Here is a 27,702-nt window from a genome sequence, read left to right on the forward strand (position 1 = left end):
AAGAGAGATGTTCCAGTCCCGTCATAAACTTCATAGCCCTCCACTGGACCTGCTCCAGTCTCTCTTGTACTGAGGAGCCCAGAATGGGACACAGCACTCCAGATGTGGCCTCCTCACCAGGGCTGAGTAGAGCAGAATCACCTCCCTGGACCTGCTGGCAATGCTCTTCCTAATGCACCCCAGGACACCACTGGCCTTCTTGGCCACATGGACACTGCTGGCTCAGGGACAGCTTGTTGTCCACCAGGACCTGCAGGTCTCTCCTGGCAGAGCTGCTCTCCAGCAGGTCGGCCCTCAGCCTGTGCTGGTGCCTGGGGTTGTTCTTCCGCAGGTGCAGGACCCTGCATTTGCCTTTGCTGGATTTCAGACAGTTCTTCCCTGCCCATCTCTCCAACCTGTCGAGGTCCTTCTGAAGGGCAACACAGCCCTCTGAAATCTCAGCCACTCCTCCCAGCTTGGTGTCATCAGCAAACTTGCTGAGGAGGCCTCTGCCCCTTCATCCAAGTCACTGATGAGTAAATTGAACAACTAAGTATATTGGTATTTCTGGAGAAAACTTAAAAAAAACCCAAACCCAAATCAAATCCTATCCTTGATTACATCCATTCAAATTTTCATCTCTTCTAGTTACATACTGCATTTCAGCTCTCCTCTTAGTGCTGCTAATGGGACAAAAAGGGGTCCCTTGTCATATCTGCACACATTTTAAATAATACATAGTATAGTTGATGATGGCATTTCATGCTTTCTGACAAAAACACCAAACCGCACTGTAGATACACATCTACCTTGACCCCTGTGGGCATGCTAATACAAGCAGAAGTAGAATTACCCGGTGGGAGGCTTTCTTCATCTTTTGGTACCATTTTGCTTGCTTGTTTTCTTAGTCTGCTGGGAGATAACAAAACCAAGTAGTTTTTCTTTGGATATTAAGTTTGCTGACAACAGTGTCTGTAGATGGCTAAAACTGCACAAAAACACCGCTAATGGGTGATCTGTTGTTGACTATGGAACAATTTGTAAGCATATGTTCTAAAAAGCTTTCAGTTTTTCTTGAGAAATTTGAGAGAAATTCTGTAAACATGAGATCCCTGTGCTGAGTGAGATTTCATTGGAAAAGGAGAGAGCGTTAGAAGGCCGGTAAGCTTAATTTATATGCAATTGGGCACTCAAGACAAAACAGAGGCTTAATACACTGCCTGTAACAAACTAGAATAAATGTGATTTCTCCATGCTCTCACTGTACTGTGAGGCCACCTAGATTTTCCTTGTAATTTATAGTCAAACTGTGTTAGATTAAATGTAAAAAAAAGAACACTTCTGGTTCTGCATTTTTTTGGAAGATAAATAAAGCCTAACATGATAGTCATAGAGTGGTTTGGGTTGAAAAGAACCCTGAAGATATTCTGGATTTAAGCCCCCTGTGATGGGCAGGGATGCCACCCACTGCATCAGGTTCTCAGGGCCCCAACCTGGCATTGATCACTTCTAGAGATGAGGCTTCCACAACTGTTCTAGGCAGCCTGTTCTGGTGCCTCACCATGCCCTAAGTAAAGAATTTTTTCCTGACACCTAATCTAAGTCTACTCTCTTTAAAACCATCCCCCCTTGTCCTATCACTATCCACTAGTGTAAAAAGTCACTCTCCCTCTTTAAAAGCCCACTTTAGTGGAAGGCTGCTGTGAGGTTTCCCTGGAGGCGTCTCTTACCCAGCGTGAACAGTCCCAGCTCTCTCAGCCTTTCTTCATAGGAGGCGTGCTGCAGTCCTTCACTTTTAGTGTAGTGGTAAGTAGAAAAGCAAAGAAATTGCTTTTTCAGCCCAGTGGTCTGCTGCACCATTTAGTAGGACACGAGAGCTTCATGGCAGTGGGTGGCTGTTTCACAATGGCATTATGTTTGCATTTTGTCCATGTTGACTCTTCGTTTTGTGGATTCACCACCTAGTGCTGACTTGTTTGTGTTTGAAATGTCCAAGCTTATACTTTTATTAATTTTCTTAAATTCTAGTCTGGTGACTGACACTAATGACAGGAAATGATTAAGGAATGGGACCTTGCTGAGAATGTGTCACATTCTCATGTTTGCATGGAGCTAATGACATGCTGCATTACTGGCTTTCATACATTTTCTGCCACTTTAATTGTTGTAACACTAAAGTTTGGTACTTGGTCTGCAATTTCAGTTCATAAATTTTGGCTCTTTGATAAAAGGCTCCAGCAGGACAACTGTCAGCAGCTGCTAATAAGCTAATCACTTCTAGTAAACTATTTCTTTCACTACTTAATTATTTTTTAAGGCATGATAGACCCCTAAAAAAATCTGTTCTGTCTCTTGTACAATATTTTGAGAACCTTTGGTGGAAAAATCAAGACTGTACTACATGTAAACGAGGAAAAATGGGAGACTTATGCAGGCCACTCATAGAGAGAGGGGAGATACAGTGGGGAATTCATATTCCCTGAGGCATCTTGTGGCAGACCAAACTGTGGTGTTGCTGCTGTGGCCTCCCTGAAACTCTGAACAGCTGCAGTCAGTGACAAATTTGATTTTACTTCAAGCCAGATTCTTTCTATTTAAAAATATTGGTAGATTGTGCTGAAGCTCTGGAAAGGGTTTAAAATGGCCATAGTTGTACATCAGGTTGCTGGAACTCTCCAAGAAAATCTGGACTGAGGATTTTGATGTCACGGCTGGATCACAAAGCACTGCTTCCTCCTGCCCAGGGCTTCCCAGTTTGGTGCTGCTTCGCTGCCCTTATCTTGTAGCAATATTGGAAAAACCTGCCAGCGAGGTTTTGAGCTGGCTTGTTTGGCAAGTGTGGGCCACACCTCCGCTCCTCACAGCTGGAGCACAGCCCAGTCCTGCGCAAAACTTCAGATGAGCCTGTGGCAAACAGCGCTTCGCAGCCGGGCGTCCCGGGACTCTCCTTGTTCTCTGGGTTTCCCTGTCAGATTTTCTGCAGAGACGGCAGGACGTTTCTCCCATGTTCCATGAGGTGCTGCGGGGCCCATTTCCACCCCGAGTGCTGCCTTTCCTGGCGGCGGTGCTTTTCCAAAGGAAGGAGAGGAAAGAGACTGGGTTCTATCACTGGCGGGTAAGGCAATTCGCGGTGCTGTCTTTGAGATGCCATTCCTTAGCTGATGTGCTCGGGAGTGCCTTCCTGTTGCTGCACGTGGGGAAAACCAGTCCTGCATTGCGCAGGAATGAAAATATTTATTGTTATCCGGACTTTTCCGTTAATGATAATGTTAATAGAGATTTCAGGCTTTTATGAAATTTAGGGTCTGCGTGAGGAAATCCAGAGCCAGTATGTGTTTCGTTAGGTTTTGGGGAGCAGAATGACGCTAATGCCAAGTACTTTTTTGGGGGGAGAGAACAGAATACTGCACTTTCCATCAGTAGAGACAAAATCATGCTTATGTGTTTTCTTGCAAAATATCCTTGATTACAGTTGCCTTCTTTTCTCTTTTCTATCTTGTCCTACAGAGATTAATGATCTCAAGTAGACAAAGACTAATGATGGCTTCAGCTCCCATTCATAATGCAGTGCAACCACAACAGATAAAGTGGTTTTGACGTGTGTCCCTGGAGTGAAACCGTTTCATTGTATAAGATGATTGGGCCAATAACCTCAATTTTGTCTTAAGCTAAATGTTTGTGAAGGAGCCTTTGGCTGGAGATTCGATCTATGAGCCGATCACCCTTGTTGTGTCCTATCATGCTAACCCCTCAATATAATACTTAAAACGGAGGTGACCATTAGTTGTCACAAGACAACTTGCTGGTTGTATACCTTTCTGCACTTCTGCTTGCTGTGTGATAAAAATTATCTTTTTCACTTTTTAATATTATTGTTTAGTACTTGGGAGATCAGGTTAGAAGAGACTCGTGCTAGCCTCCATTAACCTGTAAACCACTGGATATATTTTTCCTCAAGTGCTCACTATTTAAATAAAAAAATAATTAACTTATAAAAATTTTGCTGGCTGTAGGGAGAGATTTTTGTATTGACTAACTGATAGTAATTGAGCAAGGGGTGGGGCAGCAGGTCAGCCTTTTGGCTTTGTAGGTGAATTTAACATGATCAGATCTCTAGTTTTCTACAGTTTAGCCTCAGTTTCGCTTCTAAAGGCAGATGACAATAAACTGAGAGTGAGCCTGGTGTTTGCCACTGCTGTTGTGTTACTGAGCTGCTGGCACTGCTCATCTCCTGGCTAACTGTAAATCCTGCCTGCTAGAAGACTATGGTTCTTAGGCTCCTTTCATGATTGCAGATGCATACTCCTGAGGGAGGAGGGACAGTGTAAGGGGTGCCTAGGAAAGTCAGGGGGTTTGCTTTGGGGTTTAAAGGCAAACTTGTGGTGCTTTGGCCACAAGGATGGGCAGCAGTGTTTCTTTGGGAGCAGGAACAAGATGGGGAGAAAGTGCTCCACTGGTAAAATGGACATTTCTTTGAACTACCTGATTTTCCCAGTAGCTGCGAACACGAAATATGTCTTAGAAGTTATGTTTTTATTTGCTTTGACAACTTTTTTGTAATGAGTCTGGCAGGCCTATGGTGAGTCCTCTGCATGCACTGAGAGCTGTGGAGTGGATCCCAGCGCTTACATGCCACTGTATAAAGGCAGGTATCCTGGACTATATGAAAGTAAAGACTACTTGGTCCTGTAGCTGGAATGAGTTGTTTTACCGTCACTTCCTGCTGCATCAGCATCTTCAGTTTAGATGAAAGGTACAGACAGCTGTTTGCTAAATTAAGTATGTGAAAATTCAGCCTTGTTACCCTCATTTTAGAATTTAAAGGGGGCTTTTCTTTTTTTGCTTTAGATGCACTCCTGAGCTCTGGAAAAGCAGTGATTCTGAAAAATAATTAAAATGCAAGGCAGAAGTTAGTTGCTTGCATCAGTCACATACATTGGTGTGCTGTCATGTATGCTGGTACAGGCAGAGCTGTCATCATTATTCCTTGTCCACTTCCCATACACATTTCTTGCCTGCCTTTTCCCTGATCATTCAGATAGAGCATATCTGATACTCCCATGCTTCATTACTCTGCAGGCTCACCTGGCAACATGCTGTGACCTTGCTGTGCCTTTGCTGAAAGATAAGTGCAAACGGTGTAAGAGAAGGTTCTGGCATAACCGATTGCACAGGCTTGGGAGCACAGTGGAATTTCTGTGGAGTTACATGCCCTTAAATTATGATCTGGGTGTGGAAAATGTATCCTCATCTGTGTAATGACTGGCTGCAAATCAAAGGTGTTAGAGACATTTGGAAAGGACTTTTTTTTTTTGAGCATGTAAGTACATTTTTGACAGATGGTGTGCAATAAAAGAGGGATAGGCTATCTTCATGGTGCTCTGTGCTCCCTCTGCTGATAGTGTCTGATTTCCAGGTGATAGCAAGGCTATGTGAGTGAGGATTGCTTTCACAGCCATGGGGGTGTGATTAAGTAGCTTCATGTCTCAACAAATTGAAGAGTTGCAGCAACTTTAGGAAGCTGGTGAGAATAACATACGCAATCTTGAATTTCTCTCTGTAATCCATTCACTCTGTAATCCACTTGATGAAGTGGAAAGGTGGTCAGCCTTTGCCTGAGAAACTAGTGTCAGGGATCAAATAAAAGAAAGGTGATTAGGAAGATTTAAAGAGGAAAAACTAGCATCTGAAGGGTGGAACTCATGGTGAAATTCGATGTGAAGGCATGTCTTGTTCACAGAAACAAATAAAGGAATGAGCATCTTCAATATGTCAATTCTGCAAGTAAGTGGCCCTTAAGATTAGTAATAACTGGATTTTATTTGCACAAATTTAATTGGTATCTGCGTGTGAGTTATCTTAGGTGACTCATGTAGTTTTTGCTCTTTGCTTGTTGGTCAGGGTGAATGGTGCTTGCTTAATACAAAAATGTTCAGTATACTATGTATGCCTTGGTTTTATCGTGTTGTTCAAAGCCTGTTTTGCAAAAGCTGGCAAGTATCTCCAAGAGATGAAAAATAAGGAAAACTCACCAAGGATGTGACTGCTTAAGAAACATAGTATAATTGCATTTATCAGGTAAGGAATATTCAAGAAGAGTTTAACAATTCAGGATTCACTGGTTTCTGTGAGATCCCAGTTAGTGATATACAGTGCCTACATTTTTTATATAATATTTCAAGAATAATAGAATTAAATAATGGTTTGGGTTGGACGGGACCTCGGACGTCATTTGGTTCCAACCCCCTTGTCACGGGCAGGGACACCTTCCACTAGACCAGGTTTCTCAGAGCTCCATCCAGCCTGGCCTTGAACACTTCCAGGAATGGGACATTCACAGCTTCTCTGGGCAACCTCTTCCAGTGCATCATTTTTCAATCTACAGTATTTTGTTGTAAGTGAAGATCCTGTTGAGTTTAATTGTAAGTGAATACTTAGCATATCTAAAATTAAATTTTGGTCTCAAGCCAGCCATGTTGAAATTATGAATGTGAAGTAATGACCATTCGTGCAAAGCATTTTGAAAATGTGATTTAAGAATAGGAAAAGTTCTTAACTGGCCAGGATTGTGTCATAACGGATGAAGATGAGGCAGAATCCCATTCTGTTCCTGAGCCTTATACAATTACGTCTCTGCAGTCTCTGTACTAAATCACCTCAAGCTGTTCTCTTTTGCCACCTGCCCTCCCCCCACTTCTCCTTCATGATATTCTAGGATCCAGTCAGACTTTTTTTTTCCACTTCAAGTCCTGGCATGTAGATACTAATATTACTTTCCAAAAATAATCTCCCAGAAGCTTTCAGGAGTAAGGATTACATTTTTATCTATGCTGGTAAAGTGACATGCATATTTAGAGTGCTGATACCAGTAACAGTCCAGAATGAAAATGGATTTAAGTTTTGTCGTTTCTTACTCAAACTGCCATAAAGTGTTTTGGCAAGAAACTGTTTTGTTTTGGGGTTTTTTTCTCATTGTAATCAGCCTATGCCTTCTATGACTTCAGACCCTGCTGTTAAGATTCTTGCCACGTCTGCTTTTACTCAAGCATTACTGTGCCCTTGGCCAGTACTCTTAAACTAGCTGTCGTGAATGTATTTGAGCAACTTTCGCTCACCAAGAATATACTAACAAAGCAATTAAAAACTGATCTATAATTAGAGGAATTCCTAAATAAGGACCTTGTTTTCTGAAGTCCATGAGGAGTTACTGTAATACATCCCTCATTTCATTGCTGAAAGGGAATTGAGTTTCCTTCTAGGCTCCTTTAGTTGTCTTCCAGGACACTGAAAGTGTCACATGTGTTCCCAAATTGATTCATTAATATCTTATTTTGGGCTGGCTGGTTCTGATCCGTTTCTCTGGTCTAATACTAGTGTAGTTGCAGAACAGGCATTGCAGTTGAACTAAATGCTGAGCTTGTTTCTCTCTTTTCAGTGGGAAAAGCACCCTTCCTACAACCTAACAGTAAAAGTCCTCCGAGCCAGAAACATCAAGGGTACAGATGTGTGTAAGTATTTACTCAAGGTATTATGAGAACATGTTGGTTCCTCGATGCATACCTCTAGCACAGAGAGCATTGCGGGAAGCCTCTTCCCTATGCACATTGCACTGCCTTTATGTCTCAACAAAAGCTTCTCATGTAAAGCATTATATCTATAACATAAAGAATATATTCTATTATATTATATATATTTTAAAACTTTATGTGAGGCCAATCTGCAGATTAAGCAGTTGCAGAACAAAATCAAGTAAGTCCTGGTAGTGTTTTGCTTCCCTGCTCCTTTACCTGTTCTACTGTGGCCCATTCTGTATCCCTTTCTCTGGATTCAGCCTTCTGGTTATGGCAAGTTTCACCCTGACTCTTGCTGAACAGTCTTCCTGAACCTGGAAGTAGAAATCTTTAATTCCAGCTTTCAAATGTTTATTTTCTCGGTTGTAGCAGTGCTTTATTTCATGTACCTGCTATTTGTTTGCCATTGCAGACTCCAAAGGAAGTAGGTGGTTGACTGATAAACTTTTTATCTCCTCCTGGTTTTGATAGTATGGTATATATTCCCTTCCAGTTACACACCTGTGTAAAGATCTCAGGGCTGTCGGAGGCATTTGGATCTTTGAAAGTCATTTATATTAAATTACTTCAGATTAAATCGAATAAGGTAGTCTGCCTTAAGTTTATATCTGGCATCCAACATCAAACTACTTGGAATGCCAAATAGCTGTTCAGGGAGCAGAAAACCCTCCTGAGAGGCTGAGGGCCAGAATTATGCTGTGAAGGGTTCTTTTCTATGTCCTGTCTGTTCAGCTGGAGTGAAGAATGGTCCCCATACTTGCTTTGTTGAAGGGGCCCTAAATGGAAGAAAGAAGGACTCTGGGACAACCATTTATTTTCAGGGAATGGAAACAGTCAGCCCGGCTCCTGGCCAGAATAAACCAAGGGTATAGGAGTGGTGGATGTTGTCAAGTTGGACTTTAGTAGGCTTAGGCTCTTTCAGTGGTGCCCAGTGGTAGGACAAGAAGCAATAGGCGTGGTATCAGCAGTGATCTTTTTTTTTAAAGTTGATCTTCCTCATTTTAAATAGTATCCTTTTTTATTAAGGGCTTTATGACTTGGATGAACCAGAAAAAAGGAATATAGGCACCTAATACTCAATTTGCTTCTGTTTAAAGACATTTACTTCATTATTTTGCTTTAGAAGTCCAGCCTTAAATTTGCACTTTTTTATGATGCAATGAGATCTAGAAAATGAGGGAAAGAGTATGTTTGAATGAAGTTTTTCTGGTGCCTGTCTCTCACTCTCTGCTCTAGTGTCCAAGGCAGACTGCTATGTGGAACTAAAGCTGCCCACTGCATCTCCCAGAGTCTCCCGAACTCAGGTTGTTGACAACTCTGAGAACCCAGAATGGAATGAAACTTTCCAGTATAGGATCCATAGTGCTGTCAAGGTAAGGGCACTTTGTGGAGCCGGCTGGACTACTTGTGTTTTTGTACTGGCTTCCTTTTGATACTTCATTCAAAACCAAGGCTTCTTTATTACCCTCAAAACTAGTGTTGCTTGTAAGGTGTCAGTTGTCTTCAGTGTACAAAAAGCTGTACTGTGCATGTCCAGTGATACAAACTGCTGTGGTTAACTGCACTCTCATGTAAATTGCAGCTGGAATTTTCCATAAACGTCCTTGTGATGCAACTCAGGAAAGGGAAGTTATGGCACTACCTGGTGGAGTTCAAGGAAATTCCTTGATTAAGCAAGTTTCTATTTCATGTTTGCTGCTTCTTTCACAGGAGCTAATTTTCTACTCACTGCCACTTTGTTCATTCAGTCAAGTTTTGCCATCAGTTCCTATGATTGAGAAAACCGAATTCAAACTCTTGGATAGAGACTGTACAGCTACTATCTGTGTAGGACCTAATACAGTATTTTTAATGATTGTCATCATTCATTCTAAAAGTAGACACTAATGGTAGGGGGGAGGAAACTGTACTTTAAGAGATCAGTTTTAGTGGGGCACTATGGCTTTGAATAACATCCCAGGCTTTGGAATAAGGTGTCTATTAACAAGAAAATATCCCCCTCACTGGAGTACACTTGGTGTACTCCAGTACCATTTGTCACCATTTTGGTTGGTGACAAATGTGAAATGGTAGCTGACTTGACTGGTAAGAAAATTGAAAGCTAAACATCAGAGTGTGGGATCGTTTTCTTTCCCTCCAGGCTCATGAGACCTCAGCCTGGTTACTGCTGGAGACTGCCAGCACAATTCTAAGTTCAGTCTTGTCTCCTTGAGAACTAGTTGCTGCAAGACTCTTTATTTGGGTGCCATATGCTCTCATTGTGTATATTTCAGTTTCTCTTGAATTTACCAGCTCTGAGACAGTGCTGAGCAGGAAGCAATTGGTCCCTATAACATCCTGGACTGAGTCATCCTGAAAGAGTGGAAATTGCTATTGCTTCCTCAGGCGAATCTGTGCGTGGAGCTTGTGGAGAATACTGCCACGTGTTCAGCTGGGGCCTCCCTCTAGCTGGGAAGCTGAGAAAATACGTTGGCTAAATGGTGTCAACTACGAGCATTTTTTGCTTAACTATGCTGTAAGCCCTGCTGAGAGTACTTGATTTTCCTCAGGACTGGGAAAGGAAAGCGTGTTGATTAATGCACAAAGTGTCTATTGTATATAGCTACCCAGGTTTGTCAGTGTTTCTGCCCCTTCCTCTTAGGCTTCTTGTTTCTGTTTGCTTTTAGAACATTCTGGAGTTGACCCTCTATGATAAGGATGTCCTTGTGAGTGATGAGCTCACCTCTATCGTCTTTGACGTGGGGGGTATGAAGCTAGGTCAGCCCCTGCTGCGCACCTTCAGGTTGAACCCCGAGGTGAGTCCCTGGCTCAGCTGGGAGTGGCTGCAGCTCATCACTGCACAAATCTGGCAGTGCCTGCTGTTTGATTTACCTGTGTTGGAGAAGACAGAAGGGAAAAATGAATCAACGACTGATGACAGCACATATTGTTTTACTGTCAATTGAGGTGTTTCCAAGTTCTTTAGTAACTTTGTGTGTGTTTTCCACAGTCTTTGGGATGCTCCAGCTAAATAAAATTTGAGATTACTGCTGTCTTTCAGAAATGTTAAAACATCTTTAAATGGGATTAGTTTTTCATGAGACTTAGAGGAACATAAGCTGGTTTTAAAATGAAAGGCATTTGCAGTCCATAATCATTGTGGGTACTGCCTTATTAGTTTGTCATCATCAGTTTGCAAAAACCAAGTTTATTGCTGCAAAGGTTACCACTATATCTAATAAGTCAAAAGCCTGAGAGAAGCTTTTTTCGTCTGGATTATGTTTAGTACATTTAACCTCTGCTTCATGTGGATGACACTGGTGTGTATCAGCTGCTCTCAAGCCTGTGCACCTGTTTATGGACTTAGAAGACAGCCTGTTTTACATGGGTAAAGCCACATCACCAGACTGATCTATTTTGTAATGCCACAAACACATTGCTACAGTAGGTCTGGGTTAAAGGTGAGCTAATGATGTGTTTTCTTGAGAAACTGGGGTTGAGCACTGTTGGTGTGGTCAGTAGCAGACTAACTGGGGTGCAGTTCACAAGGAGGTGTTGGGCAGTGCTACAGGCACTCCAAATGATCTATGATCATGGAAAGAGGCTTAGTAACTCCCTTGTTCCCACTAACTCTGTCCATTTGCTGAATGCTTAAGTCATCTTGATCTGTAGTTAAGGGAGTGAAAATTTCAACTTCAATGAAGAAAATAACCCACATTGGCTTCTACTTTGTTATTTTAAAAGCTGTGTTAGGTCTGATATCAAATATTTGCTGTATGCTATGGGAGGAGAAAAGACTTTGGCTGGAGCAAAGTCTGTAGAGGACAAAGACAACAAGGAGCTAAGAGTGCAAGCTGCTGAAATAGGAAATGGGAGGAAGCCCAAAGCCTCACGCAGAAGCTGTTTGCAGAGATGGTGCTGCAGTGGTTCTTGAGCCAGAGGAGGATTTTTTCTCTCATTAGCAGAGTAATGGATCTGAGAGCAAACTCTCACTTCTGTGTGCTTGTGTCTTCAAATATAGGTGTGTCTGGTCATATAGGACGTGTCCAGAGGGAGAGGGGTGTTTAAATAACAAAAACAAAAGGCTAAATTTAACCATTTCAAATTTTAGCTGGAGCTTTTATAAAAGGGACAAACCCAGTTATTTTAACAGAAAGTTACTATAACTATGTAACAGGAGAAAAGCTTAATCTCTTGGAAAAATGTCTCATATATTCAGGATCAAGGGTCACCAATGTCCAACTTTTATTTTCAAAGGCTAATGAAGAGCTGGATGTAGAGTTTTACTTGGAGAAATGGTGAGTCTTACCTGAAGAGCTGAATGAGCTTGTGCTCTGCAGATATGTTGTCAGTTGCATTTTCTGTGCAGGGACAGCCCATAAAAAGGCTAATGCTTTATAGTTCTCTGTGGTGTTTGAGTTGATTCACTAATGGCTGACCAAAAGTATCCTTAATGCTCCAGATGCCAAAATTTTTGGGGTACCAAAAAAGAAATAAAATTTTGCTGGACTTCATGGGAAGTAAGTGAACACTTTATGGATTAGTTATTCAGGAGGGGAAAGTTTTCAGTTGACCTTGCAAAATACACAAATGAATACTTTATCAATCTGATAGTCTATCTAAGTTCAGTTTTTCTCTAGGTTATCAAAATAACTGAGATAGGGAGATCTTACAGCACATGCTTATATTTGCAGATCAATTTTTTTCTTCAATTTTTCCCAGCCCCCATTATTTTGTGAAGGGAAATATACTTGGTGATTGTCTGGATCTCCCACACTGAGGACCTTTTCACCCCACTGCTTATTCAGCCAATTAGTCTGTGAAGTAGGATGAAGCAAAATTATAACCAGTCATCACTTACAATAAATCTCTTGCTTTCACAGCTCAGATGCCCCTACAGAGGTACTGACCAACGGAGTCCTTGTGGTGAGTACATGGAAGCCAGAATCATGTGTGTTGTGATTTACTCCTGAAGATAAGTTTTTGGTAGCAAGAGGAAAAGGACAATCCTACTTCCAAATAGCTCGTATTCTCTCCAGGATCTGCCTCTCTCTTTTTTAAAATTTGTTGGTATAAAAATCTTCCTTCGTTTTTAAACTTGATACCAACTTACAGAAAGGTGAAGGGTTTTTTTTTTGAGGTTTTTGTTTGTTTGTTTGTTTTTTCCCAGTAAGGCTGCTATAAAAATTGTAAAAAATGTCTTTAGGAGACAAGTGAGTCTTGAAGATTGTACTGTGTTTTCTAGCTTAGACCCTGGCCAGGCAGAGTCCCTCTTCTTGTTTTAACACATATTATTTCTAAGCTTTTATCAATGCCATTATTAAGTAGGGGATTACTCCCTGTTCTTTTCTATTAATCAGTCTAAGAAAATCAGTGTGTTATACATTAAAAATACAGGTGTTATGGCCTCTTTTCTCCCTTGAAAGAAAAGGGACTGGAGTAATGTTTTTTTGTAAGAAGAAAAGGATAATGGTTGAAATGTAGAGTTTCAACTTTTTTTTCTCCTGAAAAATTGGTGGCCTTTAACAACACAGTTCTGAAAACTATTTCATAGGAAGGAAGCTTTTGTGTTCCAATTTCCCTTAGCAAATCAGTCTTATATTCAAGCAGTGGAGTAGTTTCTTATCTTTTAGGGGAATTGTGGCCCATTAAATATCTCATCTACTGTCCTAGAGGGTAAGCTGATGGCTCAATGGTGTAAGAGACTAAATTTCATGAGGACATAGACAAGGTGGGACAGAAATTTATGAAGTACTTCCTTGGATCTGAACAGATTCTGAATAGGAACTCATGCATACATTAAAAATTAAAAAGCCAGAAAAACCCCAGGTGGTAACTTGTAACTACGAAGTACTGCCTGTATAAAAAAACCCCAGTACCTGAACAGAAAGTGTGGTTTTTATTTTGGAACAAGAGCAAATAATCCTGTCCTACTGAAACAAAACTCGGTCTTTATTTGAAATAACAAAACAATGCTTAATGTTTTTTTGAACAGCTTGCAGCTGTAAACCTACAACTAATATAGCAGATGAATTAAACTTCAACAAAGAAGTGAACTAAAAATTGTATAACCAGAGCTGGTTTCTTTTTTTCACAGGTTCATCCTTGCTTGACACTGCAAGGCACTGTCAACAAAGAGGAAAACACAAAAGAGAAACAGCAAGGTAGGGCTGCTTGGAGAGTTTAAGTCAGCACTACTCTTCAACATGTTTGTTCCTTGAGAGAGAGGGGAGACTTGATTATCTGTCTATACAGTGCATTTTAACTTACTGACTGCAGTATTGACTTTTAAAGTAATTTTGCTTTTACTTTTCAATAATTAATAATATTGGGTATTTTCTACTGGGTACCACACAATAAAGTTTTTGCTTGTGTTTTCATAGTCTCAGCTACACTTAATAAGTATGTGATTTTCAAAAAATGGCTCCTAAACATCTTTTTGTAATGTGCAGGATGCTGTGAGGTCAAGGTGTCTGTCCCAGGGGCATATCAAAAGCAGTTGTCTATTCCTTGGACACCAGACAATGAGAAGGATTATGGAACCTCCTTTGTCTTTCATGTGGATAAAGAAATGTGTCCAGAACTGCAAGTGGAGCTGGAGCAAACCATATCTGTCCTACAGGTAAGCATCCATGCTGATTCCACAAAGTTTACAGAGAGATAAGTTTTTCTCTCTCATTGTTTTTTACACGCTACTATTTTTCGTTTGTTTGTTTTAAAAATGTCAGACTGTGCATTGGATCTTTGACATTGTGTAAGGAGGTGAAATTACCTTAAGAGTATGCCCTCCCCAAAATTTTAACACCTGTTCAAACTCAGGGATTAAAAAAATCTGACTCTGCACATGCTTGCTACATGAAGACAACTTTCATCTTTTTAGACACTCTAGAGGAAGTCTTTTCTATTAGAAACTTGTAGATCAGTTGCCACTTGCAGAGGTTTATTTAGCTTTGTCTGTTTCTTAGCAGTTTCTCCAGGTACCCGTGTAGTGACTGAATATTCGTTCTCCAAAAATGAGAGCAAGGAAACTCTTTATTCTATGACATTTTTTATCCCCACAACAGTTGGGTAACATGATTGCACATGGTGATCTTGACTACTCTAGAGGCAACTGTGGAGAAGAGGACACAAAGAAGGATATGGAAGAATAGCTTTGCCAGGGGGTTCATTAGGCAGCAAACATGAGCAGAAGAGAGAGACCTGGACTTGAGTGGTGAAAAACTCAGAGCCAGGCAAGCAAAAACACTGTAGAAGTCAACCATGGGGATTGCCCCATGTGGTGAACCTCAGCCAAACCACCCTGGTAACTAGGAGAACATACTCCTTCAACAGGTGGCATAGAGCACAGAAGTCTTCAGTCTGACCTTTTCTCTCTTATCAGATGTAGGAGAGTGCCAAGAACGTGGTAATGTTGCTTGCCCTGCACCTAAATGCATGTTATGCAAGTTAGGAGGGGGAGAGTGAGCTTAGAGGGACGTTGGACTCAGGACAGCAGTTATTGGTCTGAAGACACCTGTGGGTAGTTCCTGGTTTGACTTCAGTTTGTGGTGTGAGAAGGGTGACAGCCCATTTTTTCTCTAAGGTGCAGTGTCCTCCCGAGGACTGAGCCCTGTGCTTCGTATGGGGGCTCCAGCACATCTGGAGGCTCTGTAGGCTTGAGTGTGACCCTCTGACAGGAGGGGTTTTCAGTATGCCTCTTTACATTTAGGAGTCTGCACACAGCTCTATATTAAGAGATCTTGCCACTTGCTACATGACAGAAAACTCAAATATTTCCTGGCAAACTTTAATTTGCTCTGCTTTTGAAGATTTTTTAAAATTACATGCTACCACATGTCCCTGAGGAGATATCTTATTTCCTATTTTGTGGTGTTTTTTATGTATGTCTAATAATGTTGCCTTTTTTGGTATCTTTCCCAAATCTTGCTTTGAAGACGGAACACAAGTTTGTTTGTGAGTTTTCTGATGCTTGCCAGAACACAACTATTCGTGGGGGAAATTTTGTACTTGAAGGTTTTTTGGTTGTGACAGACAGGTATATTAAAAAAACCCAATAACAACAAACAAATAAAACCCCCCTAAAACTAAACCAACCCAAACAACAAAAACAACAAAGAAACTGTTTGAATGGAAGAAATACCCCTGCAAAGACCTGTCAAGCAGAAAGCAGGATGCCCTTGAAAAGCCTTGGACTTTTCATAAAGATTTAGCTATAGTGATATTAAGAATTGCTTGCTGTTTTGACACATTGAAGTCATAACTTTCACTTTTTTCTGTGAATCTCAAATAAGATTTTGTTTTTTGTTAGGATGGCATGAACCCTGATATTGAAAAGCATACTACGGTTCTGGGACTGGGGACTGTACCAGTTAATTCCCTTCCTATTGGAGAAAAAGTTGATAGAATCGTTCCTTTGGGAGAGGTAATGTCAATATTTTGCTCTTGCTTTAACATGCATGAGATAACCTTTTCCTCCATTGCCTTTAGGTGTCTGGAAAGTTAGGCAACATGTGATTCTCAGGAGTGCTGTTTTCTTGGATGTGTAGAATGAAGTAATGAGATTACCCAGTGAAATTCTTCCAAATATGTTTTCATGGTTGGGTCTTGCAAAACAAAGTATAAAGTTCATCACTTGCCAAAGCAAAAAGCCTTTTCAGGGTGTGAAAGAAAAATATCAGAGGAGGGAAAAAGCAGGACACTTATCGAAGAAATAATTTTCACACTGCTCTCTGAGTATATTTTTGCTTTCTGCGGAGACCAATAAAAATGTCTGAAATAGGTGCAAGGGAAAGGTGTTCCAGAGATGTAGTTTTGTGGGTGAGGTGCTGTTCTGGATAGTAAATGGTGACTCTGTTGATGTCATAACCTCCATTTCGTAGTTCCACCTGTGTAATTGCTATCAATTGCAAGATGTGTTCTCTCTTTTCACAGGGAAAAAGTTTGGATATGAGTTTGAAAATTGAAGAGAGGTGAGTGGGAACCCCAAAGTCCTTTGAAAATCAGGGAAGGCCTTTATTCTCATAGTAAAGGAACTGAGTGACTCTCCTTGCTGTTCTGGGAAGGTCTGTTCACTCCATTGATCTCTTGGGATAGATTAAAGAAAAATATCTTTGATTATTTTTCTTCTGAAGGCTGTGACTCTTCACTCTGCAGATACTGTCTAATGGACTGGTGTCAATCCTGCTGAGATCTGTACAAATTTTGTGTTCCTAATACTTAAATGTAAAATAGCTGTTGGTGTAAATATTAAGTAGTTTTGTCAGGCACAGATATTTCCCAGAATATGTGCAGTGGTGTACTGACAGATAGGAAAGGACATCTCTGTGTGTGAAGAGCTTGAACTACAAAATAGATAAAGGGTGCAAGAAAGGAGTAAAAAGGAAAAATTACGGAAAACCAAGCAGTTGGCTTGTAAGTTGATAGGGTCATTTGGTATCCAGTCATCAACTGAAGATCCTACTCCTGTTTTGCAAACTCGTAAGAAGTTAATTGGTATTCAGTTGCTCCCTTCTGCCTCTTGAGTTCAGAAACTTCTGTTTTAAAATGTTCTGCCCCTCATTTCACTGTTCATGTCGATCCAGTGATTTCAGTTGCTCCTCATACAGTCTTCTTCACTGAGAGTCTTTTCTTCCTTTGTGAAATTCCTGAAGCTTAATCTGAGTACTGTTTGACAGAAGCTTTGAATTTAAACATTAAAGGAGAAATACAATATGGAGAATTTTAATTTTTAATTCCAAAAGCTGTTGTACAAAATAACTGGTGTATACACTAAAATTTCACCTGAGAGTTTGATCCAATTCAGATCAGCACGTAGACTGTGTGTTCATAAAAATTGCTTTTCCATGCTGATTACAAATCCTCCAAAATTTCAAGGTGTTTTTTCTTAACTTCTATTTCAGCACTTGGGATCTTGATATACGTCTGGGTTTTGATCTCTGTAAGGAGGAGAGAGAATTTTTGGACAAAAGGAAGAAAGTAGTTTCTGAGGCACTGAGGAAGACTCTTGGCTTAAAAGAATCCCCTCCAAAAGATGAGGTATTGGGCACAGTGCTGTGGCGAGATTGGTAACATCCTTTACGCTTGGCTGATAATTAGGCAATGCAGGAATCCTTGCCTGTAACCAACAGAAAACATGGTTTTCATTCACTATAATGTGAGATACATCCCTGGTACATTTCAGTTCTGGAATCTCAAATGTTGTTATATTTCTTAAATTTTGAGGGGGATATGTGTGTTGTGGAACACAAAATGTTAAGATTTCAGAACTTATGTACTTTACTTGAACTCTTGTATCTTGGGCTTGGATTTGTGATGGGAAAGTCTGTTTCAGAATGTTTAAAATGAAACTCACACCACAGGAATAGATTCTTAATTGCTTATTTGAGGATACTTATATCTCCATAGCCTGATATCTTGCTTGGTGGTATTTGGCTGCTGTTTTAAGAATAATTGCCTCTTATATGTGTATTGTATGAAAGTAAATGTGTGATAATATACATAACAATTTCAGTAAGCCACTGTCCCTAAGATGACCCCTCTATGCTTTATAGTAAGCAATATATTTCAATTACAAAATAGAGAAAGAAGTTCAGCTTGAAATCAAGCCTGAAATTGAAATGTAAATAAAAGTAGAGATTTTTATCTCGATTTTTTTATTCAAATGAGGCTGAAATTGGATTTGTTCTGTAATTTATTGGCAATCAGAAATCTGTGGTTGTGACTCCTGAGTTTGGTGTCTGCAGGTTCCCGTCATAGCGGTACTGGGGTCTGGAGGTGGGATGAGAGCACTGACATCGTTCTATGGCAGCCTAGCTGGGCTGCAGCAGCTGGGCCTTCTGGATGCTGCTATATACCTGTGTGGGATTTCTGGCTCTACTTGGTAAGCTACATGCAGTGTTGATTCAGAAACTTAGAGGTGATCCTGAGCAGTCTAAGAGATTCGTGTCCAACCCATACAGCTACTGGCTAAATTTATGAATCTGCTGCTTGTGCAAGTCTGACAATTGAATATTAGCACATATTACACGAATGAAACTTCTGTGTATTACTTCAGAGCACTAAAAGAGCCTTCCTCATTCTCCTACTCTTGCTGAGAAGATAACTGAGGTGGTGCAAGTCACTGGAAGCATGTCCATGCAGGCCACTATGGCCTCACCTTTCAAAATGGTGTAAGTGGCTGAAGAGAGGCATAGCACTGTCTTGTCCTTTGGTGGACTGGAGCAATGTGCTGAAATATTAGATGTGGCTAGAATGTTTCAGCCGCTCGGTTCTTGGAGTTTGTGATGAAGTCATCCCTTGTTTTTGTGAAACAATTTCATAGAGGAGTTGTGCAACCTGACAGTGTAATCCTTCCTTCCAGAGCTTTGTTTGTTAAATTAACCCCTCTGTGCCTAATTCTTCCACCCCTTTTGATTCAGAGACCCTTCCAAAGAAATGTAGGCATCTGTTTGTATGGATAGTCAATGGTCCAAACTAGCTTCTCCTTCAATCAGACCTGTGTTCTGATGAAGGCTATGACCTCTACTGCTGCATGCTGCACCCTTGCCATCAGCCAGCCTATCATGGTTGTTATGTTCTGGAGTTAACATATGTTTATGAACTGGTTCATGGGTGCTACCATAGCTGGCATGGCTTCCTGGAACATCCTTGGAAGGGAGGTTAGCAATCAGGATGAAGATGTCCTGTAGGTGTCAGGGTTTTCAGCACATTTTAGAGTTCAGAGATCCTTTATTTATGAATTCTTTACTCTTCTTTTAGCTAGACTTCTCAAGTGCTGCAGCAGTAATTATAACTAGCTAAAATTATTGTTTACGCAAAGGTCTTTATTACTGATGACACTAATAAAAGCATTTTCAGGTGTTTATCGACATTGTATCAAGACCCTGACTGGTCACAGAAAGACCTTCGAGATGCAATCAGAAGAGCTCAGAGTACTGTGTCCAGCAGCAAAGCAGGGGCATTTTCCCCAGAACGACTGAAATACTATTTTAAGGAGCTGAATGCGATGGAGATCAGTGGACGGAAGGTTTCCTTTACAGATTTGTGGGGCCTTATTGTGGAATATTTCCTACAACAGAAGGTAAAAGAGTTCATGTTTCAATGTTTACTGCTGCTTCTCTTTCAAGTGGGAATCTACCCACACAGGTGTTTAGAGTCAAGAAACCAAATACTCTCCACCTTTGCGAGCTGTTTTGGTACAAGGAGTGCTGTGGAATAAACATAGTATCTTCTTCAGTAAAGAATTTTTAATTCATGTGGATCAGTGTTATAGAAAAATGCAGAGTTTATTTGGAAAGATTCTTATTAAATTAATAGCTTTTGTACTGGGCAGGTTAAACCTGACAGAATGATGTTGGTTTTGCAGAATGAAGTTACTGTGCAGTATTTTCTATGTAATTAAGATTGGAAATTAGAGGGGTAACTAGTTTCTTAATAACATTAGACATTCTAAATATGCATCTGCAGAAATATTTTGGACAAATCTAAGCATATGCCTGGACAGTGGAGGGGAAAAGGGACTTTGAATTAGTAGTGTTGTTAATCAGAAATGCTAAGCAACAGCTCCCAATTGTTAAAGTATGGGTACAGAGCTTACTTAAGTGTGCTCCTCCTTCTTTGCTTGTGTCCAGGAAGATCCATCAAAGCTGTCTGATCAGCAGGAAGCAGTGAAATGGGCTCAGAACCCTTATCCTATCTATGCAGCTGTCAATGTGAGACCTAATATGAGCGGTGGTGACTTTGCAGGTATGGACATGGAAATTTGTCTTTGTTTGCTAAAGTCCATAAATTTCTTTCATCTATCCAGTTCCTTGGGTAGTGAGCAGATGATAACAGGAGATACAGCTCAAGCAGCAGTTGGTACTGCAAGAGGCAATAGGAGACTGATTGGCAGAGTATTATCATTCTGATAGCAAATGTCTTCACTGTGGCTAAAATGGAGAAATGAGATTCAGAACTGTTGGCCACTCCATTTTTTTCTAGAAACTGCCTGAAATTTTCAGGAGCTGAGAAGATTCCTGTATTACATGTGTCTCTGTCTGAATCAAGGAATTAGAGTCCTTGGTGGTAAGGAAACCACTTTCTTCTCTAGTCTCAGACATAATATTTGTGTAGGATTTGTGTAAAGTGATGGATTGGCCACCTTGTAGTATGCATCATCAAAATTGTATGTTTTAGTGGCCTGAGTTCTTACTGTAAAAATATGAAGACCAGTCCTTCATTGAAACTTTAAACATGATGCAACAAGTGGGGATAGATGAGTGAGACAGGAACACAAATGCTTGTGTCCATCTGTGTACCAGTATGGGATTTGTTTGTTTGTTTTATTCTGGAGGAGTGTGTGTGTATGGCAGTGAATTCAATTTGATCCAACCTGCCAGAGTTCAAGAAGCATTTGGATAATGCTAGCAGACACATGCCGTGTTTTGTCAGGTTGATCTGTGTAGGCCCAGGAGTTGGACTGGATGACCCTTCTTTATCAGCTCTCTGTGGAAATCTTTCAAGCATGAGGGGACACTTTGATAAGCAGACAATGAAGTCTGACACAGTGGGTCAATGGAGTTTTCAAGTCAGTACTGTAGGAGTTTCTGGGAGATGGTAGGTAGTGCAAAGAAAAGCTGAGAAAAATAATGTAGCTTCCACTTTGGATGGAAAAGGGAGCCATCAAAATGGTTTAAAGTAAAAGTAAAATAGGCAGGTTATTTCTGTAGTAACAAAGTCAAGATGGAGCAAGATGGATTAAAGCCTTCATGAGAGTTTTTGTTAATCGTATGTACATAGAGGCTAGAGAAGAGGGGCAGGGAAATCCATAGTGATTGTGAAAAGTGGAGGGAGAGTTGCTTCTGTCTCCCTTGTGCGAACAGATATCAGGTAAATATTTTCACTCATGTTTTCTCTGAGATGAGTAAATATCCTGTTGGCTTGTTCTTAGAATGGTGTGAGTTCACTCCCTATGAAGTTGGATTTCGCAAATATGGAGCTTTTGTTCGAACAGAGGATTTTGACAGTGAGTTCTTCATGGGACGGCTTGTCCAGAAACATCCAGAGCCCAGGATTTGTTTTCTACAAGGTATGATCTTATGGTAATGATTAAATTATCATTTAAGGAGATGGAAAGGAACTTTGCTGCTTTGGGGACTTATGAACGCAAGTCCATGTCTTTTTTCCCTTCCAAAAGAACTCGAAGAAGTGAAATATGTCAAATCTTTCTCCAGAGCTTTAGGTGTTGGTTCATAGTGTTACAGTCTGATGTCCTGAGTCTGCAAGATGACTCTATTATAGCTGCCTGTCAGAAATGTCTGCTGTCGGTCTTCCTGTTCTCTTGCTGTATTTTCTATGCTTTTCTCTTGGAAAAATTTCTGCATTATATTGTAACATCATAATTTGTCATGTGATTAATGCCAAGATTTTAACTCAAACTGTTAGAATAGTAGGGATCAAATGGCAGCCCTCTCCCATGGAAAATGGCAGCTGAATTATAGGCCTTTTGGTTACACCATGAAAAGTGTTTTGAGTGTTAAATTCTTCCACATTTCCCCTGCAGGAATGTGGGGCAGTGCCTTTGCTGCAAGCTTGGATGATATCTGCCTGAAGGTGGTTGGTATAGGACTGAGCTTTCTAGATTCTTTCAAAGATGTTATCAAAGTTGTAGGTAAGAACATCCATGAAAATAGTTGGATTTTTCAAAAGATTGCTGATTTTGTAATGATCACAAATAATATGATGCAAAAATGTGCTGTATGTAGTTTTCAAGATTAGCACAAAGGGTGGATTGGGACACATCTCTTTTACTGTGTGTTATTCCCTTTGATCACACTTATAGTGAAGAAAGAAACTATGTTTCTTTAGTACACTTGTCTTCCTTCTTTTAAAAAGAATTTGTATCTGACTTCGTCTATAAATTTGGGCTGTTCTGGGAGCTGTCTTAAACACATTGAAGTGCAGGCATCGTAATCCTGAGGAGGAATAGAAGCTGGATTGCTAAGCTTTCAGTTTCCCCCTGCTTTTTGTAATATTGGATAAGATGGTTGTATGTTTATGAATTGATCTCCATTTGTTCGTTGCAGTGAAAAGGAAGAGATTAGAGGCTGAGACTTGTTCATGTGCGTAGTTACGGCCTTACTGTAAATAGTGGAAGAAGAGATATTTTTTTCCCCTCTGCCTTTCCAGCCCTCGTTCCCCCACCACACCCCACCCTTTTTGGTTTTGTGTAATATAAATGCTATTGTGTGTGGTTGACTGATGTCTTATGTGACAGAAGTGGTTGTCACTTGGTAGCAAGTGTTTCTTTGTGTGGGTTTGAAATTAATATGGGCAATGCTTCATGAGTAATGCTCTTCCTGTTAAATAGGGCTGCTAAATCTCCCAGCTATGGAATATGCAGCTCATTTAAATTTCATTACAATACCCTTATTAGAGGACAAATTCAGCCTTAGGACAACTGTCTAAATATTGTAGAAAGATCTGATTGAAATGTTGGAGATGGCATTTTGTGTATGTTCTGCATCCTTGTGTGACTTCTGCAGATGACTGCCGAAGATTCCATTTCCGAGACCCAGCACGACTGAAGACTCGCTTGGTTATACCTGGGGGCCCCTTGCTACAAATTTTTCAGGATTTCTTCAAGTCCCGGGTCACATGTGGAGAGACCTTCAACTTCATGAAGGGATTGTATCTTCATAAAGATTATGTTAACATCAAGAAATTCATGACTTGGAGAGGTAAATGAGTCTATATGTATCTGACTATCACAGAATATTAACACACTATGTAATATCCCAATGTCATGGAACATAAGGGAGCTTGACTTAGTTCTGCTGAAGCCAGGGAATATATCCCTTCCTACACCATAGCAAAGAACTTAGATGCACTGTATTTGTTCTGTCATTTAAGGCAAGATCATCATCAGGCTTTCCAGGTCTGTCTCAGATGAAGGGGCATGTTGGAGTGTCTTTTTTCTTCTTATACCACTAATAGGAGCTTTGTTTATTTCTTCTACAAAGACATGTGTAATGAATCAATATAGTTACTTGTGTACCTTGGAGTGTCTTACAGGTACTCACCTGGATGCATTTCCCAACCAGCTGACTCCCATGGAAGAGAGCTTGTATTTAGTGGATGGTGGCTTTTCTATCAACTCTCCCTTTCCTTTGGTACTTCAGCCAGAGAGGGATGTGGATGTTATCTTGTCATTCAATTTTTCCTGGGAAGCTCCATTTGAGGTGAGAGATGTAGCTCAGCATTATGACTGAACATAAAAGCACAGAATCATGTTCACAATGGCAGCAGATCAGTTGAAGTTGAATACAGACACTAATGGAGAAATGAATGAAAATAAATCCTTGTCTTTCATGGAATCACAGAATGGTTTGGGTTGGAAAGGACATAAGGACCATCTCATTCCAACTCTCCTGCCATGGGCAGGGACGCCTTCCACTGGACCAGTTTGCTTAAAGCCCTTTCCACCCTGGCCTTGAACACTTCCAGGGATGGGGAGTCCACAACTTCTCTGGGCAACCTGTTCCAGTGCCTCACCACCTCACAGTGAAGAATTTCTTCCTAATATCTAAACTAAACCTACCCTCCTTCAGCTTAAGTATATTTCCCCCTTGTCCTATCACTACATGCCCTTGTGAAAAGTCACTCTCCAGCTCTTGTAAGCCTCTCTTAGTACTGGAAGGCATTGTAAGGTCTCCTTTCTGCCTTCTCTTCTCCAGGCTGAACAGCCCCCCACCTCTCTTGGCCTGTCTTCCTATGAAAAGACATTTCAAATGTTACTTTGCTATGCTTTTTCCTGTGAAGGTCATGAGAAAATAGAAAGTTGACAACTGTAAGAAGATTCAAGAATTTTCAGAAGCCTAAACAGATTGCTAAATAAAATAAGAGGATTTGTTTGGCCCATAAGATCATTGTTACATTGTTACTGATATATACTTCTAAAGAAAGAGTGGCTATTGGTGATTTTCTTCATGCAAACAAGTTATATTCTGTATATACAAGTGTTCATTTTTAAGTGCAAAAATGTCAAGGTGAGTAGGTTTAGAGTAGGAAAGGATAAAAAATTTCAGCTGCAGTCTGTTGATGTTTGTTGCAGTTCTGCTCTTCATTCTTCTTTATTACCACCCAGAGAAATTGTTTCTGCTGATTCGAAGCTGAGTTTCTGTCTTTTTTTTTTTTTTTTTTGAAAGTCTCTTTCCCTTTGAGGATTGTAGTTAGATGATCTTAGAAGTGTTGCTGGTGTTCTACTGCCATTATCTTTTTTCCTGATAAAAGGTTTTAGAGCTGACTCAGAAATACTGTGAGGAGCAGGAAATTCCTTTTCCGAAAATCAAATTTAGTGAGGAAGATGAAAAGGAGCCAAAAGAGTGTTACATGTTTGTGGATGATGATAATCCAAGGGCTCCTATTGTACTGCATTTCCCACTGGTGAATGACACCTTCCAGAAGTACAAAGCTCCAGGTAAGAAGGCTGCATTTTAAAGCATTCTTCTAACAATTGTGTGTGCTGATGGAAAATTCAGTGAGGTCCTCTTTTCATTCTTCTTAATATTACTCTGTAATTATTAAGTTTTTATTTACATTTAAGGCAGAATCAGTTTCCACTAGTTTTTTGAAGCACAGGATGAGAGAAGAGGCTCACAAACCTGGCCCCTCCTCCCCACCCCCTGCTATCCAAAGTCTGGAAGAATCAGAATTAGTCTAAATTTTGGTTCTTTCTGAACCTTTCTGCCCTGATACCTGATTCTGTTACTTCTGATTACTCTGAATATATGGGAAAAGACTATTAATCAAATAAGAAGATAATTTGTTTTTTGAATATGAATAAACCACTAAGCAGTGACGTGTTGGGGACCAATATGTGTCAGATCATGTAACTCAGTGTTAAGTGGCCTGTGCCCTTGTAGTATGAGATAACTGATAAATGATCCTTGCTTCATTTAATGTGATTAAAATAGACTTTAAGACCCCCCTCAGTCTATCAAGCAACAGGGAGACCTTTAAGAAGACACAGGCAAAAATCAATGTCCTTTTTCTTCCGTGTGGGGAGGAAACAGCATCCTGAGCAAAACCTTTGTAATAGGTAGAAAAGGACATGCAGGACTGGTGGAGGGGGATGTGAGGCATGCTGTTCATGTTATCTGTGTTAATACTGTAGTGATTGCCTGGCCCTGGCTGCATTTCCTCATTGACAATAAAGTGTTTCAGTGAGCTAGGCTTGAATGTGACTCAAGACTGCTATTTCTATAGCAGCAACAAGCAAAAGTGTTTGTAGTAAACTACTTTAATGTTGATCTTTCGAGACTGGTATTTAAGTGGCAGGGTGCTGCTAAGATCAGTTGAACTCAAGGTGTGACTTTATTTCAGTGTAGAATAGCACTTCCAAGAAGAATTGAGCTTTATATTTCCTATTTTGAGCATAATAATTGCAGATGAACTAAACAATTTATCACAACGAAAATGTATTTTAGTACTGTATTTTGGTGGAAATGGAAAGGGTGATAATATCTTGACTTCAGCCTGAAAATATTTTGGAAGGAGCTGAAATATCTGAGGAGGAGCTTTGGAGGAAAAGTTAAGTTTCAACAGAATTATCTGTGATATCCTCCTAGCAGAATTCAACTAAAATCATTCTACCACAGCAGAAGGTTTTTGTGATTTTTTTTTTCTTTCTTTCTTGCTGCAGGAGTTGAACGTGAGTCAGAAGAAGAGAAATCCTTTGGTGACTTCATCATTGAGTCAAAAGATTCCCCTTACCGTACACTAAATTTCACCTTTGAGCCTTATGATTTCAGCAGATTAGTGGAAGTGAATCGCTACAACATTCTGAACAACAAGGACACTCTCCTCAAAACCCTAAACTTGGCTCTGCAAAGGAGGAAGTTGAAGAAAGTCATCAATAAGACAAATGCATGAGCAGTTTCTAGGGTTGAGGATCCAGAGAGGCAGCAGTGTACAAAAGCCGTGAGATTCAAGACAGAACACTGAAAGTGAGTAGCTGGAAACTGTCCTCTTGGAGAGGGAGTAGCACACCTGCTGACACTGAAAACTCCTTCCAGCTTATGTGCTCTGATGAAAACTCAAGGGATGTACAGTACTACATGGATGTTGCTTCCTCATGTGGGGAAGAGTGAGGAATTACCTAGCTCAGTATCTCAAGTGACAGTGGCTGATTCCAGATGATTTGGGAGGTCTATTCAAACTGCTCAAGCATCGGGAGAATAATCTTCCAGACTTTACTGAGTGATGCACTTCTTTTTGTCGGAGGTGTGTTGGTGTTCAAGGAAACAGATTCCTTCTGTACTTTTATCTCTTGCTTTTGAACCTCACGAACCTTTATGATTCACATAATCTTATACAGAACTCCACAGATAAAAATTACACACTGAGAGAGAAAATGTCTCCTTTTGCTTTCAAGTTGCTACTGGCTGATGCCCATATACTTTCAGGACTGAACAGTCATTACCTGCTTTCCATTTTGCCATTCACGGTTTCAGTTTCCTTCCTACCCTTCTCAAGGATTTTAGTGGCTTTTAGTCTCCCAGAAATTCAATACTGAGTAGCTTATTTTGGTAAACAATTTGGTTTTGAATCAATAAATAAATAAAAATAAATGGTTTTTATATTTGACAATAGAAACACATTGTGGGATTTTGTTACTACTTCCTACAGTTTGATCATCATGAGATGATGAAAATGCCATAAGTTGCATCTTCGTCTTTCTGTGTAAGAGGAAGGAAGGCTCCTTTGGAGGGTTTGAGTTAGATATTTTTTCCTTACACTTCAGCTTGTAATTCACCCAGACCTTTGCTGAAGGAATTTTTGTGTCTATGTAATTTAGAAACGTCAACAGTCAAGGTAGACACACCTTATGAATGTGAATTAATAAAGTAATGTCAGATGCTGCTGTGCTGTGGGATGGGATTCACCTTACCTTGCATAAAGCCCACAGGAAAGTACTGAATTATGCAGTTGGAAAATATGTAATGCAGAACAGTGGCAAGCAAGCACTGTTACTTTTATGGCTTTTACATCGAGCTGAATGTACCAATTCTGTATTTAAAACTGAGGACAGGAGGCTTGCCTTATGAAATGATGTAAGGGCTTATAGACTGGTATGATTCTTTATACATTTTTTTATGTGTTCCTCTTTTAATAAATATTAGTTTTGCTCACA

At 40.3% G+C, this 27,702-nt stretch overlaps 1 protein-coding gene across 3 annotated transcripts; it reads left to right on the forward strand.

Annotated features, from left to right (window-relative positions):
- Positions 1–434: 434 nt before the first annotated feature.
- On the forward strand, positions 435–27,702 carry PLA2G4F (phospholipase A2 group IVF). Of its 3 annotated transcripts, XM_032112749.1 has the most exons (20): positions 437–3,094; positions 7,415–7,487; positions 8,787–8,923; positions 10,217–10,345; positions 11,787–11,827; positions 12,413–12,455; positions 13,627–13,693; positions 13,982–14,151; positions 15,838–15,951; positions 16,461–16,498; positions 17,429–17,564; positions 18,272–18,408; positions 19,386–19,608; positions 20,159–20,273; positions 21,460–21,597; positions 22,072–22,179; positions 23,054–23,248; positions 23,583–23,749; positions 24,801–24,987; positions 26,212–27,702. In XM_032112749.1, the coding sequence occupies exons 1-20, from the start codon at positions 2,984–2,986 to the stop codon at positions 26,439–26,441; spliced, it is 2,559 nt and encodes an 852-aa protein (XP_031968640.1). In that variant the 5' UTR covers positions 437–2,983; the 3' UTR covers positions 26,442–27,702. The 3 variants fall into 3 exon arrangements, with proteins under 3 accessions (XP_031968641.1, XP_031968640.1, XP_031968643.1); XM_032112750.1 differs by lacking the exon at positions 26,212–27,702 and having other exon boundaries at positions 435–3,094; positions 23,573–23,749; positions 24,801–24,887; XM_032112752.1 differs by lacking the exons at positions 437–3,094; positions 7,415–7,487; positions 8,787–8,923; positions 10,217–10,345 and adding an exon at positions 10,820–10,990.

Source organism: Corvus moneduloides, chromosome 6 (genome assembly GCF_009650955.1).
Source record: "Corvus moneduloides isolate bCorMon1 chromosome 6, bCorMon1.pri, whole genome shotgun sequence".
NCBI lineage: Eukaryota > Metazoa > Chordata > Aves > Passeriformes > Corvidae > Corvus > Corvus moneduloides.